Genomic DNA, 16,006 nt, shown 5'->3' with positions numbered 1-16,006 from the left:
TGTTCAGTCCAATATTATATCCTAGACATATGATTGGTGGACTTTCTTGTGCGCTATCCTCCACACGGATGCTACGACTATCCGGCGTGAATCCCATCCCATTGGTTACTGTCCCTGTCAGTCTGTACACTCTCTCTTGTGATTGGTGTTATGACATGGCTGTGGACCTGTCTGGTTGTGAGAGGCTGAGCGCTCTTCCTGGTCCTGCTCTCCTCGGCGCGCCCGCCCGCCCTGCCGTTAACTTCCAACGCGGAGCAGCCAGTCGGTTCGCGTGTGCTACTGCGGTACTGCAACCCCGGCTGCTATGTGACTCCATCGGGGGAACTTGGTTTGAATTAGCGGTCCGGTTATACCAAGGACAGGGTTGTGGTGCACCGTGGGTCATTGGAAGTAAAACGAGAGGTGCAGATAGGCTGTGAGGGTCTTTACAGTGGAGCGTGGCAGCAGGGGGGGGTCTCTCTTTCCTATCAGATCTGCCAACAACGTAGAATATGGCGGAACATCCCTCCGTTACCGATAGCAAGCATAAAGCCTCTGCTGCGAATATTGGAGCTTCGTTCTCTGGGAATGGACGGACCAGTCCAGCGGGGAACGTCGGTAGCAGTCCTACCGGGACTCTCTCCACCGGGATAGCTCAGCCGGCAGGGTGGCAGTCCTTACTGTCGTTCACCATCCTGTTTCTGGCCTGGCTGGCTGGTTTCAGTGCCAGGCTCTTCGCTGTCATCCGGTTTGAGAGTATAATCCACGAGTTTGACCCTTGGTGAGTAAACAGGAACAGGAATGTAGCCAACTACCGCGCTACTGGAAACATGTTGCTATAATTGATCTGATATCAGGCAACACAGCAGACAGAGCAGAGCAACGTTTGTTTAAACTCAGCCACTTGTCCTCTGTACCAGTTCCAGTGTGATGATACGTTGTGACAATAATTGTGTGCATGTCGGAGGGAGGGGGGGGGGCGTCCGTCTTCATAAAGAGGACAATGGTGCGGTGTGAGTGACACAGCGAATTGAACCCGGAAACAAGTAGCTGTAGACTGAAGGTAGCCTATAGCCTACCTAGCCTATATCCTACCTAGCCTATAGTCTACCTAGCCTAAAATCAAATCAAATCAAATTTATTTATATAGCCCTTCGTACATCAGCTGAAATCTCAAAGTGCTGTACAGAAACCCAGCCTAAAACCCCAAACAGCAAGCAATGCATGTGAAAGAAGCACGGTGGCTGGGAAAAACTCCCTAGGAAAAACTCCTGAGAAAGGCCAAAAACCTAGGAAGAAACCTAGAGAGGAACCAGGCTATGAGGGGTGGCCAGTCCTCTTCTGGCTGTGCCGGGTGGATATTATAACAGAACATGGTCAAGATGTTAAAATGTTCGTAAATGACCAGCATGGTCAAATAATAATAATCATAGTAGTTGTCGAGGGTGCAACAAGCACGTCCGGTGAACAGGTCAGGGTTCCGTAGCCGCAGGCAGAACAGTTGAAACTGGAGCAGCAGCATGGCCAGGTGGACTGGGGACAGCAAGGAGTCATCATGCCAGGTAGTCCTGAGGCATGGTCCTAGGGCTCAGGTCCTCCGAGAGAAAGAAAGAGAGAATTAGAGAGAGCATATTTACATTCACACAGGACACCGAATAAGACAAGAGAGTACTCCAGATGTAACAGACTGACCCTAGCCCCCCGACACATAAACTACTGCAGCATAAATACTGGAGGCTGAGACAGGAGGGATCAGAAGACACTGTGGCCCCATCCGTTGATACCCCCGGACAGGGCCAAACAGGCAGGATATAACCCCACCCACTTTGCCAAAGCACAGCCCCCACACCACTAGAGGGATATCTACAACCACCAACTTACTGTCCGAAGACAAGGCCGAGTATAGCCCACAAAGATCTCCGCCACGGCACAACCCAAGGGGGGGGCGCCAACCCAGACAGGAAGACCACGTCAGTGGCTCAACCTACTCAAGTGACGCACCCCTCCCATGGACGGCATGGAAGAACACCAGTAAGTCAGTGACTCAGCCCTTGTAAAAGGGTTAGAGGCAGAGAATCCCAGTGGGAAGAGGGGAACCGACAAGGCAGAGACAGCAAGGGCGGTTCGTTGCTCCAGCCTTTCCGTTCACCTTCAATTCGCTGTGTCACTCACACCGCACCATTGTCCGTTCACCTTCACACTCCTGGGCCAGACTATAGTCTACCTAGCCTATAACCTACCAAGCCTATAGTCTACCTAACCTATAGCCTACCTAGTCTATAGCCTATAGCCTACCTAGCCTATAACCTACCAAGCCTATAACCTACCAAGCCTATAGTCTACCTAACCTATAGCCTACCTAGTCTATAGCCTATAGCCTACCTAGCCTATAACCTACCAAGCCTATAGCCTACCTAGCCTATAACCTACCAAGCCTATAGTCTACCTAGCCTATAGCCTACCAAGCCTATAGCCCACCTAGTCTATAGTCTACCTAGCCTATAGCCTAGCCTATAGCCTACCTAACCTATAACCTACCAAGCCTATAGTCTACCTAGCCTATAGCCTACCAAGCCTATAGCCCACCTAGTCTATAGTCTACCTAGCCTATAGCCTAGCCTATAGCCTACCTAACCTATAACCTACCAAGCCTATAGTCTACCTAGCCTATAGCCTACCAAGCCTATAGCCCACCTAGTCTATAGTCTACCTAGCCTATAGCCTAGCCTATAGCCTACCTAACCTATAACCTACCAAGCCTATAGTCTACCTAGCCTATAGCCTACCAAGCCTATAGCCCACCTAGTCTATAGTCTACCTAGCCTATAGCCTACCTAGCCTATAGTCTACCTAGTCTATAGCCCACCTAGCCTATAGTCTACCCAGCCTATAGCCCACCTAGCCTATAGCCTACCTAGCCTATAGTCTACCTAACCTATAGCCTACCTAGCCTATAGTCTACCTAACCTATAGCCTATCCCAGCCTATAGCCCACCTAACCTATAGCCGACCTAGCCTATAGCCCACCTAGCCTATAGCCTACCTAGCCTATAGCCCACCTAGCCTATAGCCCACCTAGCCTATAGCCCACCTAGCCTATAGCCCACCTAGCCTATAGCCTACCTAGCCTATAGCCTACCTAGCCTATAGCCCACCTAGCCTATAGCCTACCTAGCCTATAGCCTACCTAGCCTATAGCCTACCTAGCCTATAGCCCACCTAGCCTATAGCCTACCTAGCCTATAGCCTACCTAGCCTATAGCCTACCTAGCCTATAGCCCACCTAACCTATAGCCTACCAAGCCTATAGTCTACCTAGCCTATAGTCTACCTAGCCTATAGTCTACCTAGCCTATAGCCTACCTAGCCTATAGCCTACCTAGCCTATAGCCTACCTAGCCTATAGTCTACCTAGCCTATAGCCTACCTAGCCTATAGCCTACCTAGCCTATAGCCTACCTAGCCTATCTATATGCATTTCCTCATTTATTATCCAACTGTTTGGCCAGATCTTACATAACAACTAGACGTTTACAGTTAGCGGTTTCTTCCAGGGTAGCGTAATAACAGACTATCCTGCCATAGGCAGAAATATGCATTTTCACTACCGTAGTGCACTACATGGGGAATTAGGGTGCCAGAGGAGACAGTCTGAGAGGAGACAGTCTGAGAGGAGACAGTCTGAGAGGAGTCGGTGTGAGAGGAGGCGGTGTGAGAGGAGAGGGGGCGGTGTGAGAGAAGGCGGTGTGAGAGGAGAGGGGGCGGTGTGAGAGGAGAGGAGGCGGTGTGAGAGAAGGCGGTGTGAGAGGAGAGGGGCGGTGTGAGAGGAGAGAAGGCGGTGTGAGAGGAGGCGGTGTGAGAGGAGGCGGTGTGAGAGGAGGCGGTGTGAGAGGAGGCGGTGTGAGAGGAGAGGTGTGAGAGGAGAGGAGTCGGTGTGAGAGGGGGCGGTGTGAGAGGAGAGGGGGCGGTGTGAGAGGAGAGAAGGGCGGTGTGAGAGGAGGCGGTGTGAGAGGAGGCGGTGTGAGAGGAGGCGGTGTGAGAGGAGGCGGTGTGAGAGGAGAGGTGTGGAGGAGAGGAGGCGGTGTGAGAGGAGGCGGTGTGAGAGGAGGCGGTGTGAGAGGAGGCGGTGTGAGAGGAGAGGAGGCGGTGTGAGAGGAGAGGAGGCGGTGTGAGAGGAGAGGAGTCGGTGTGAGAGGAGTCGGTGTGAGAGGAGAGGAGTCGGTGTGAGAGGAGTCGGTGTGAGAGGAGAGGAGGCGGTGTGAGAGGAGGCGGTGTGAGAGGAGAGGAGGCGGTGTGAGAGGAGTCGGTGTGAGAGGAGAGGAGTCGGTGTGAGAGGAGAGGAGTCGGTGTGAGAGGAGAGGAGGCGGTGTGAGAGGAGGCGGTGTAAGAGGAGAGGAGGCGGTGTGAGAGGAGAGGAGGCGGTGTGAGAGGAGGCGGTGTAAGAGGAGAGGAGGCGGTGTGAGAGGAGAGGAGGCGGTGTGAGAGGAGTCGGTGTGAGAGGAGAGGAGTCGGTGTGAGAGGGGGCGGTGTGAGAGGAGAGGGGGCGGTGTGAGAGGAGAGGAGTCGGTGTGAGAGGAGTCGGTGTGAGAGGAGTCGGTGTGAGAGGAGGCGGTGTGAGAGAGGAGAGGCGGTGTGAGAGGAGGCGGTGTGAGAGGAGAGGGGGCGGTGTGAGAGGAGTCGGTGTGAGAGGAGTCGGTGTGAGAGGAGTCGGTGTGAGAGGAGTCGGTGTGAGAGGAGTCGGTGTGAGAGGAGTCGGTGTGAGAGGAGAGGAGGCGGTGTGAGAGGAGAGGAGGCGGTGTGAGAGGAGAGGAGGCGGTGTGAGAGGAGAGGAGAGGAGGCGGTGTGAGAGGAGAGGGGGCGGTGTGAGAGGAGAGGGGGCGGTGTGAGAGGAGAGGGGGCGGTGTGAGAGGAGAGGGGGCGGTGTGAGAGGGGGCGGTGTGAGAGGAGTCGGTGTGAGAGGAGGCGGTGTGAGAGGAGGCGGTGTGAGAGGAGAGGAGGCGGTGTGAGAGGAGAGGAGGCGGTGTGAGAGGAGAGGAGGCGGTGTGAGAGGAGAGGAGGCGGTGTGAGAGGAGAGGAGGCGGTGTGAGAGGAGGCGGTGTGAGAGGAGGCGGTGTGAGAGGAGAGGAGGCGGTGTGAGAGGAGGCGGTGTGAGAGGAGAGGAGGCGGTGTGAGAGGAGGCGGTGTGAGAGGCTATTGCCCAGCTAAAGCCAGCATTGCATCATCTGTTGACAGTGTTGGTGTTAATTTATAATGACCACTATGGAGTGAACATTGTTTCATTCAACCATTTGATGAAGATAAGATCAAGACTAGAGGAAAGAAAACTACTATTCATATTCTCTCCAGACCTTAACCAGCTCCCTGTTCTGTTACACCTGTATTACACCTGTATTAAACCTGCATTACACCTGTATTACACCTGTATTACACCTGTATTACACCTGTATTACACCTGTGTTACACCTGCGTTACACCTGCGTTACACCTGCGTTACACCTGCGTTACACCTGCGTTACACCTGTGTTACACCTGCGTTACACCTGCATTACACCTGCATTACACCTGCATTACACCTGCAGTACACCTGCAGTACACCTGCGTTACACCTGCCTGTATTACACCTGTGTTACACCTGCATTACACCTGCATTACACCTGTATTACACCTGCAGTACACCTGTATTACACCTGTATTACACCTGTATTACACCTGCATTACACCTGCGTTACACCTGCGTTACACCTGCGTTACACCTGCGTTACACCTGCGTTACACCTGCATTACACCTGCATTACACCTGGAGTACACCTGCATTACACCTGCAGTACACCTGCGTTACACCTGCCTGTATTACACCTGTGTTACACCTGCATTACACCTGTATTACACCTGCAGTACACCTGTATTACACCTGCAGTACACCTGTATTACACCTGTATTACACCTGTATTACACCTGTATTACACCTGCAGTACACCTGCATTACACCTGCATTACACCTGCATTACACCTGCAGTACACCTGCATTACACCTGCATTACACCTGCAGTACACCTGCAGTACACCTGCAGTACACCTGCAGTACACCTGCAGTACACCTGTATTACACCTGCAGTACACCTGCAGTACACCTGTCTCTTTTCTGGATTTTTATAATTAGCTGTTAACGGCCTAATTCTGCTCTGCATGGATTATTGGTGTTTTACGTTCTGCACAGAGGATATTTTTTTGCAGAATTTGCATGCAGAGTCTCAATTTGGTGTTTGTCCCATTTTGTGAATTATTGGTTGGTGAGCGGACCCCAGACCCCACAACCATAAAGGGCAATGGGTCCTATAACTGATTCAAGTATTTTTTGCCCGGATCCTAATTGGTATGTTGAATGATATGTTCCTTTGATGGCATAGAAGGCCCTTCTTGCCTTGTCTCTCAGATCGTTCACAGCTTTGTGGAAGTTACCTGTGGTGCTGATGTTTAGGCCGAGGTATGTATAGTTTTTGTGTGCTCTAGGGCAACGGTGTGTAGATGGAATTTTGTATTTGTGGTCCTGGCGACTGGACCTTTTTTGGAACACCATTATTTTGGTCTTACTGAGATTTACTGTCAGGGCCCAGGTCTGACAGAATCTGTGCAGAAGATCCTTGTGCTGCTGTAGGCCCTCCTTGGTTGGGGACAGAAGCACCAGATCATCAGCAAACAGTCGACATTTGACTTCAGATTCTAGTAGGGTGAGGCCGGATGCTGCAGACTGTTCTAGTGCCCTCGCCAATTCGTTGATATATATGTTGAAGAGGGTGGGGCTTAAGCTGCATCCCTGTCTCACCCCACGGCCCTGTGGGAAGAAATGTATGTTTTTCCCAATTTTAACCGCAGACTTGTTGTTTGTGTACATGGATTTTATAATGTCGTATGTTTTTTCCCCCAAAACCACTTTCCATCATTTTGTATAGCAGACCCTCATGCTAAATTGAGTCGAAGGCTTTTTTGAAATCAACAAAGCATGAGAAGACTTTGCCTTTGTTTTGGTTTGTTTGTCTCTTTCACTCTCTCTCCTCATACCCTCGTGTGTTTTCTCTCTCTCTCTCTCTCTCTCTCTCTTCATACTCTCGTCTCTTTCTCTGTCCTCATGCCTCGTGTGTTTTCTCTCTCTCTCTGTCTCCCTCTCTCTCTCTCTCTGTCTCTCTCTGTCTCTCTCTCTCTCTCCTCTCTCTCTCTCTGTCTCTCTCTGTCTCTCTCTCTCTCTCTCTCTGTCTGTCTGTCTGTCTGTCTGTCTGTCTGTCTGTCTGTCTCTCTCTCTCTCTCTCTCTCTCTGTCTGTCTGTCTCTCTCTCTCTCTCTCTCTCTCTGTCTGTCTGTCTGTCTGTCTCTCTCTCTCTTTCTCTCTCTCTCTCTCTGTCTGTCTGTCTGTCTCTCTCTCTCTCTGTCTGTCTGTCTGTCTGTCTGTCTGTCTGTCTGTCTCTCTCTCTCTTTCTTTCTTTCTTTCTTTCTTTCTTTCTTTCTTTCTTTCTTTCTTTCTCTTTCTCTCCCCCTCCCCCTAAATGCTTCTCCGCAGTCCTCCATTATTGAGGAGAGAGGGGGTCAGTCCTCCATTATTGAGGAGAGAGGGGGTCAGTCAGCCAGTTAGTTAGTCACACTGGACACAGTGATGACAGGATGCTGTAATACATAGTAATGTCTCTATGTTCTGATCAGAGGATCATCATGTCAGCTTGTCATAATACAGTACGACATCAAACATACACGGTTAACAGAGGAGGGAACACACACACACACACACCAGATCAGCAGGACCTATGAGGTGTGTGGAACTCGGGCTGTGTGTGAGGGTCAATCCACTCAGAGCTGTGTTTTCAGCTCTGTGGTACGTCTACCTTTTTATTGGACCTTTATTTCAACAAGGGACACAGACTGAGACCAAAGGTCTCTTTTACAGCTGGGCCCTGCGTATACATGTTTACACTTACAGTTTAGGTACAATGATTAAAAAACTACACAAGATAAACAAAACCATCACAGATAACACAACAACAAGAAATATTCTGCTGGCTGGGGGCTTTATGGACCAGACGGTAGACCATGGACCCTCAGGCCTTGAGTTGGGGGCTTTACGGACAAGACAGTAGACCATGGACCCTCAGGCCTTGAGTTGGGGGCTTTATGGACCAGACGGTAGACCATGGACCATCAGGCCTTGAGTTGGGGGCTTTATGGACCAGACGGTAGACCATGGACCCTCAGGCCTTGAGTTGGGGGCTTTACGGACAAGACGGTAGACCATGGACCCTCAGGCCTTGAGTTGGGGGCTTTACGGACAAGACAGTAGACCATGGACCCTCAGGCCTTGAGTTGGGGGCTTTATGGACCAGACAGTAGACCATGGACCCTCAGGCCTTGAGTTGGGGGCTTTACGGACCAGACAGTAGACCATGGACCCTCAGGCCTTGAGTTGGGGGCTTTACGGACAAGACGGTAGACCATGGACCCTCAGGCCTTGAGTTGGGGGCTTTACGGACAAGACGGTAGACCATGGACCCTCAGGCCTTGAGTTGGGGGCTTTACGGACAAGACGGTAGACCATGGACCCTCAGGCCTTGAGTTGGGGGCTTTACGGACCAGACGGTAGACCATGGACCCTCAGGCCTTGAGTTGGGGGCTTTATGGACCAGACGGTAGACCATGGACCCTCAGGCCTTGAGTTGGGGGCTTTATGGACCAGACGGTAGACCATGGACCCTCAGGCCTTGAGTTGGGGGCTTTATGGACCAGACGGTAGACCATGGACCCTCAGGCCTTGAGCTGGGGGCTTTACAGACCAGACAGTAGACCTTGGGGGCTTTATGGACCAGACAGTAGACCATGGACCCTCAGGCCTTGAGTTGGGGGCTTTATGGACCAGACAGTAGACCATGGACCCTCAGGCCTTGAGTTGGGGGCTTTATGGACCAGACAGTAGACCATGGATCCTGTTTCCTGTAAGTTGTTATGAGTGAGCCCCATGAAAGACATACCGACAGCCTACACACTTTTCACTGGTGTAGTTTGTTATTATTTGACAGTGAAAGCAGCAGCACCGTCAGAAGGCCGACCCTGGACAAGGACGGGGAGCGCAGCAACATGGCCTCAGTTAGCCTCGCTACGTTAGCTAGCTTCTTTACATGGATTTGATGCAGTCAAGACAGACACTACCGGATGAGGTGATAGATAACCTATCGTAGCAACAAGTTTGTCTAACTAGCGTGAGTTGGATACTTTTTTCAATTCAATTCAAAGGGCTTTATTGGCATGGGAAACATATGTTTGCCAAAGCAAGTGAAGTAGATCATTTCTGATTGTTTATTTCCTTTTTGTTTATTAAGTGTAAACATTACTCTCTCTCAAAAGTTTCAAAATGATACTTTCTCTCCGTCTGTATCACACACCGGCCCCTGCTCGTCTCCCGCAGAGCACCGGCCCCTGCTCGTCTCCCGCAGAGCACCGGCCCCTGCTCGTCTCCCGCAGAGCACCGGCCCCTGCTCGTCTCCCGCAGAGCACCGGCCCCTCCTCTCCCCCCGCAGAGCACCGGCCCCTCCTCCTCTCCCCCCGCAGAGCACCGGCCCCTCCTCCCCTCCCGCAGAGCACCGGCCCCTCCTCCTCTCCCGCAGAGCACCGGCCCCTGCTCGTCTCCCGCAGAGCACCGGCCCCTGCTCGTCTCCCGCAGAGCACCGGCCCTGCTCGTCTCCCGCAGAGCACCGGCCCCTCCTCCTCTCCCGCAGAGCACCGGCCCCTCCTCCTCTCCCGCAGAGCACCAGCCCCTCCTCCTCTCCCGCAGAGCACCGGCTCTATCCGAGTCGCACGAGCAAGTCCAGATTGAGGAAAAACAAATATTTCTACTATTTGGATATCCCCCCCCTTTTTTTAATTTTATTTGAATAGTGAAATCATTTAAAATGCCCATCCCTAGTCTCTCTCGCTCTCCCTCTCTCTCTCTCTCTCCTCTCTCCCTCTCTCTCCCACTCTCTCTCTCTCTCTCTCTCTCCCTCTGTCTCTCTCTCCCCCTCTTTCTCTCTGTCTGTCTCTGTCTCTGTCTCTGTCTCTCTCTCTCTCTCTCTCTCTCTCTCTCTCTCCTCTCTCCCACTCTCTCTCTCTCTCTCCCTCTCTCTGTCTCTCTCTCCCCCTCTTTCTCTCTGTCTCTGTCTCTGTCTCTCTCTCTCTCTCTCTCTCTCTCTCTCTGTCTCTCTCTCTCTCTCTCTCTCTCTCTCTCTCCTCTCTCCCACTCTCTCTCTCTCTCTCCCTCTCTCTGTCTCTCTCTCCCCCTCTTTCTCTCTGTCTCTGTCTCTGTCTCTGTCTCTGTCTCTGTCTCTGTCTCTCTCTCTCTCTCTCTCTCTCTGTCTCTCTCTCTCTCTCCAGCTTCTCCAATTCGATGACTAACTGCCTCCATGTTGACTGCACATTGTCACATTTGAATTTTCTCTCTCTTGGAATGCTTGTTGGTCTGAGTACAGTTTTCCCCCCTGCCTGCTTCCAATGAGGTGTGTGTGTGTGTGTGTGTGTGTGTGTGTGTGTGTAGAGGATATGTCAGTTCATTTAGAAGGTAAGCTGATGAGGCCTAGTAAAGTACTGGCTCTCTGCTGTTCTGTTCTGTAGGGTCTAGGAGTGGAATAGACAGACTGGCCTGCTGCTCTCTCTGCTGTTCTGTTCTGTAGGGTCTAGGAGACTGGCCTGCTGCTCTCTCTGCTGTTCTGTTCTGGAGGGTCTAGGAGACTGGCCTGCTGCTCTCTCTGCTGTTCTGTTCTGTAGGGTCTAGGAGTGGAATAGACAGATGGTTTCACTACAACACACCGTGGTGCTCTCGTCTCCTCTCACTCTGTAATGTAAAGCACAACAGATCAGTTTAATCTCTCTGTTTAGTAGAGTTCATACTGCTGCTGCTTGGTTCAGCACGTTACTGATTACACACACTCACACACTCACACACACTCACACAACACATACACACACACACACACTCACACAACACATACACACACACACACTCACACAACACATACACACACTCACACACTCACACAACCACACACACACACACCATATTCCATTTGGGAAGGAAAGGTAAATGTTAAATCACAGCTGCTGTATACCTTGTTAGTCATTGCTATGATTTCTCAGTCTAGTAGTTAACCCTAACATGATGTTTACCTGACTGTCTGTCTGTCTGTCATATCCCTCTGCAGAGCTAGCTATCAGTGATGTTTACCTGACTGACTGACTGTCATATCCCTCTACAGAGCTAGCTATCAGTGATGTTTACCTGACTGACTGACTGTCATATCCCTCTACAGAGCTAGTTATCAGTGATGTTTACCTGACTGACTGACTGTCATATCACTCTACAGAGCTAGCTATCAGTGATGTTTACCTGACTGACTGACTGTCATATCCCTCTACAGAGCTAGTTATCAGTGATGTTTACCTGACTGACTGACTGTCATATCTCTCTACAGAGCTAGCTATCAGTGATGTTTACCTGACTGACTGACTGTCATATCCCTCTACAGAGCTAGCTATCAGTGATGTTTACCTGACTGACTGTCATATCCCTCTACAGAGCTAGCTATCAGTGATGTTTACCTGACTGACTGTCATATCCCTCTACAGAGCTAGCTATCAGTGATGTTTACCTGACTGACTGACTGTCATATCCCTCTACAGAGCTAGCTATCAGTGATGTTTACCTGACTGACTGTCATATCCCTCTACAGAGCTAGCTATCAGTGATGTTTACCTGACTGACTGACTGTCATATCCCTCTACAGAGCTAGCTATCAGTGATGTTTACCTGACTGACTGTCATATCCCTCTACAGAGCTAGCTATCAGTGATGTTTACCTGACTGACTGACTGTCATATCCCTCTACAGAGCTAGCTATCAGTGATGTTACCTGACTGACTGACTGTCATATCCCTCTACAGAGCTAGCTATCAGTGATGTTTACCTGACTGACTGTCATATCCCTCTACAGAGCTAGCTATCAGTGATGTTTACCTGACTGACTGACTGTCATATCTCTCTACAGAGCTAGTTATCAGTGATGTTTACCTGACTGACTGACTGTCATATCCCTCTACAGAGCTAGCTATCAGTGATGTTTACCTGACTGACTGACTGTCATATCCCTCTACAGAGCTAGCTATCAGTGATGTTTACCTGACTGACTGACTGTCATATCCCTCTACAGAGCTAGCTATCAGTGATGTTTACCTGACTGACTGACTTCATATCCCTCTACAGAGCTAGCTATCAGTGATGTTTACCTGACTGACTGACTGTCATATCCCTCTACAGAGCTAGCTATCAGTGATGTTTACCTGACTGACTGTCATATCCCTCTACAGAGCTAGCTATCAGTGATGTTTACCTGACTGACTGACTGTCATATCCCTCTACAGAGCTAGCTATCAGTGATGTTTACCTGACTGACTGACTGTCATATCCCTCTACAGAGCTAGCTATCAGTGATGTTTACCTGACTGACTGTCATATCCCTCTACAGAGCTAGCTATCAGTGATGTTACCTGACTGGACTGACTGTCATATCCCTCTACAGAGCTAGCTATCAGTGATGTTTACCTGACTGACTGACTGTCATATCCCTCTACAGAGCTAGCTATCAGTGATGTTTACCTGACTGACTGACTGTCATATCCCTCTACAGAGCTAGCTATCAGTGATGTTTACCTGACTGACTGACTGTCATATCCCTCTTACAGAGCTAGCTATCAGTGATGTTTACCTGACTGCTGTCATATCCCTCTACAGAGCTAGCTATCAGTGATGTTTACCTGACTGACTGTCATATCCCTCTACAGAGCTAGCTATCAGTGATGTTTACCTGACTGACTGACTGTCATATCCCTCTACAGAGCTAGCTATCAGTGATGTTTACCTGACTGACTGACTGTCATATCCCTCTACAGAGCTAGCTATCAGTGATGTTTACCTGACTGACTGACTGTCATATCCCTCTACAGAGCTAGCTATCAGTGATGTTTACCTGACTGACTGTCATATCCCTCTACAGAGCTAGCTATCAGTGATGTTTACCTGACTGACTGTCATATCCCTCTACAGAGCTAGCTATCAGTGATGTTTACCTGACTGACTGTCATATCCCTCTACAGAGCTAGCTATCAGTGATGTTTACCTGACAGCCATGGATGTGCTCCTGCCCAGTCATGTGAAATCCATAGATTAGGGCCTAATGAATTTATTTCAATTGACTGATTTCCTTATGTGAGCTGTAACTAAGTAAAATCTTTGAAATTGTTGCATGTAGCATTGATATTTTTGTTCAGAATAGTTTATTATCCTAATTAACAGTATAAGTGAAAGGGAAATTAGCATTCAGCCTTGCCTCTCTCTCTCTCTCTGGCAGATTCATATTGAAATGTGTCAACATAATAACATGATGAATATTTATCATTCAAGATTACATATTTGTTCCACTTTGATAATTAACCCATCAAAGGAAAATTTATAGTTTACTTTCATCTGTCAATTAACCAATAAGAAGACTTAGTCGTGAATCTGGATTGGAAATGTCATGTTTTATAATTAGAAGGCTCTCTGTCATTCTCATCCTGTCTGACTCTCGTCTAGCCTGGTTCCAGACCTGTTTGTGGTGGGAACAGGCTAGTCTGACTCTACTCTAGCCTGGTTCCAGACCTGTTTGTGGTGGGAACAGGCTAGTCTGACTCTACTCTAGCCTGGTTCCAGACCTGTTTGTGGTGGGAACAGGCTAGTCTGACTCTCGTCTAGCCTGGTTCCAGACCTGTTTGTGGTGGGAACAGGCTAGTCTGACTCTACTCTAGCCTGGTTCCAGACCTGTTTGTGGTGGGAACAGGCTAGACTGACTCTACTCTAGCCTGGTTCCAGACCTGTTTGTGGTGGGAACAGGCTAGACTGATTCTACTCTAGCCTGGTTCCAGACCTGTTTGTGGTGGGAACAGGCTAGTCTGACTCTACTCTAGCCTGGTTCCAGACCTGTTTGTGGTGGGAACAGGCTAGTCTGACTCTACTCTAGCCTGGTTCCAGACCTGTTTGTGGTGGGAACAGGCTAGACTGACTCTACTCTAGCCTGGTTCCAGACCTGTTTGTGGTGGGAACAGGCTAGTCTGACTCTACTCTAGCCTGGTTCCAGACCTGTTTGTGGTGGGAACAGGCTAGTCTGACTCTCGTCTAGCCTGGTTCCAGACCTGTTTGTGGTGGGAACAGGCTAGTCTGACTCTACTCTAGCCTGGTTCCAGACCTGTTTGTGGTGGGAACAGGCTAGTCTGACTCTACTCTAGCCTGGTTCCAGACCTGTTTGTGGTGGGAACAGGCTAGTCTGACTCTACTCTAGCCTGGTTCCAGACCTGTTTGTGGTGGGAACAGGCTAGTTTGACTCTACTCTAGCCTGGTTCCAGACCTGTTTGTGGTGGGAACAGGCTAGACTGACTCTACTCTAGCCTGGTTCCAGACCTGTTTGTGGTGGGAACAGGCTAGACTGACTCTACTCTAGCCTGGTTCCAGACCTGTTTGTGGTGGGAACAGGCTAGTCTGACTCTACTCTAGCCTGGTTCCAGACCTGTTTGTGGTGGGAACAGGCTAGTCTGACTCTACTCTAGCCTGGTTCCAGACCTGTTTGTGGTGGGAACAGGCTAGACTGATTCAACTCTAGCCTGGTTCCAGACCTGTTTGTGGTGGGAACAGGCTAGACTGACTCTACTCTAGCCTGGTTCCAGACCTGTTTGTGGTGGGAACAGGCTAGTCTGACTCTACTCTAGCCTGGTTCCAGACCTGTTTGTGGTGGGAACAGGCTAGTCTGACTCTACTCTAGCCTGGTTCCAGACCTGTTTGTGGTGGGAACAGGCTAGTCTGACTCTACTCTAGCCTGGTTCCAGACCTGTTTGTGGTGGGAACAGGCTAGTCTGACTCTACTCTAGCCTGGTTCCAGACCTGTTTGTGGTGGGAACAGGCTAGTCTGACTCTACTCTAGCCTGGTTCCAGACCTGTTTGTGGTGGGAACAGGCTAGTCTGACTCTACTCTAGCCTGGTTCCAGACCTGTTTGTGGTGGGAACAGGCTAGACTGACTCTACTCTAGCCTGGTTCCAGACCTGTTTGTGGTGGGAACAGGCTAGTCTGACTCTACTCTAGCCTGGTTCCAGACCTGTTTGCGGTGGGAACAGGCTAGTCTGACTCTACTCTAGCCTGGTTCCAGACCTGTTTGCGGTGGGAACAGGCTAGTCTGACTCTACTCTAGCCTGGTTCCAGACCTGTTTGTGGTGAGAACAGGCTAGTCTGACTCTACACTAGCCTGGTTCCAGGCCTGTTTGTGGTGGGAACAGGCTAGACTGACTCTACTCTAGCCTGGTTCCAGACCTGTTTGTGGTGGGAACAGGCTAGTCTGACTCTACTCTAGCCTGGTTCCAGACCTGTTTGTGGTGGGAACAGGCTAGACTGACTCTACTCTAGCCTGGTTCCAGACCTGTTTGTGGTGGGAACAGGCTAGTCTGACTCTACTCTAGCCTGGTTCCAGACCTGTTTGCGGTGGGAACAGGCTAGTCTGACTCTACTCTAGCCTGGTTCCAGACCTGTTTGTGGTGGGAACAGGCTAGTCTGACTCTACTCTAGCCTGGTTCCAGACCTGTTTGTGGTGGGAACAGGCTAGACTGACTCTACTCTAGCCTGGTTCCAGACCTGTTTGTGGTGGGAACAGGCTAGACTGACTCTACTCTAGCCTGGTTCCAGACCTGTTTGTGGTGGGAACAGGCTAGTCTGACTCTACTCTAGCCTGGTTCCAGACCTGTTTGTGGTGGGAACAGGCTAGTCTGACTCTACTCTAGCCTGGTTCCAGACCTGTTTGTGGTGGGAACAGGCTAGTCTGACTCTACTCTAGCCTGGTTCCAGACCTGTTTGTGGTGGGAACAGGCTAGTCTGACTCTACTCTAGCCTGGTTCCAGACCTGTTTGTGGTGGGAACAGGCTAGACTGACTCTACTCTAGCCTGGTT

General features: G+C 50.3%; 1 protein-coding gene across 1 annotated transcript in view; it reads left to right on the top strand.

Annotated features, from left to right (window-relative positions):
• Positions 1 to 212: 212 nt before the first annotated feature.
• Positions 213 to 16,006, top strand: part of LOC115182996 (dolichyl-diphosphooligosaccharide--protein glycosyltransferase subunit STT3B) — a 94,652-nt gene continuing 78,858 nt past the window's right edge. The window contains exon 1 of the mRNA XM_029744335.1: positions 213 to 760. Within this exon, the coding sequence (XP_029600195.1) occupies positions 492 to 760 (269 nt within the window). The 5' untranslated portion in view covers positions 213 to 491. The remainder of the gene's footprint in view (positions 761 to 16,006) is intronic.

The sequence above is a fragment of the Salmo trutta genome, unplaced genomic scaffold (assembly GCF_901001165.1).
Source record: "Salmo trutta unplaced genomic scaffold, fSalTru1.1, whole genome shotgun sequence".
Lineage (NCBI taxonomy): Eukaryota > Metazoa > Chordata > Actinopteri > Salmoniformes > Salmonidae > Salmo > Salmo trutta.
Note: the sequence above shows the minus strand (reverse complement) of the source record. Positions and strands in the feature narration are given on the sequence as shown.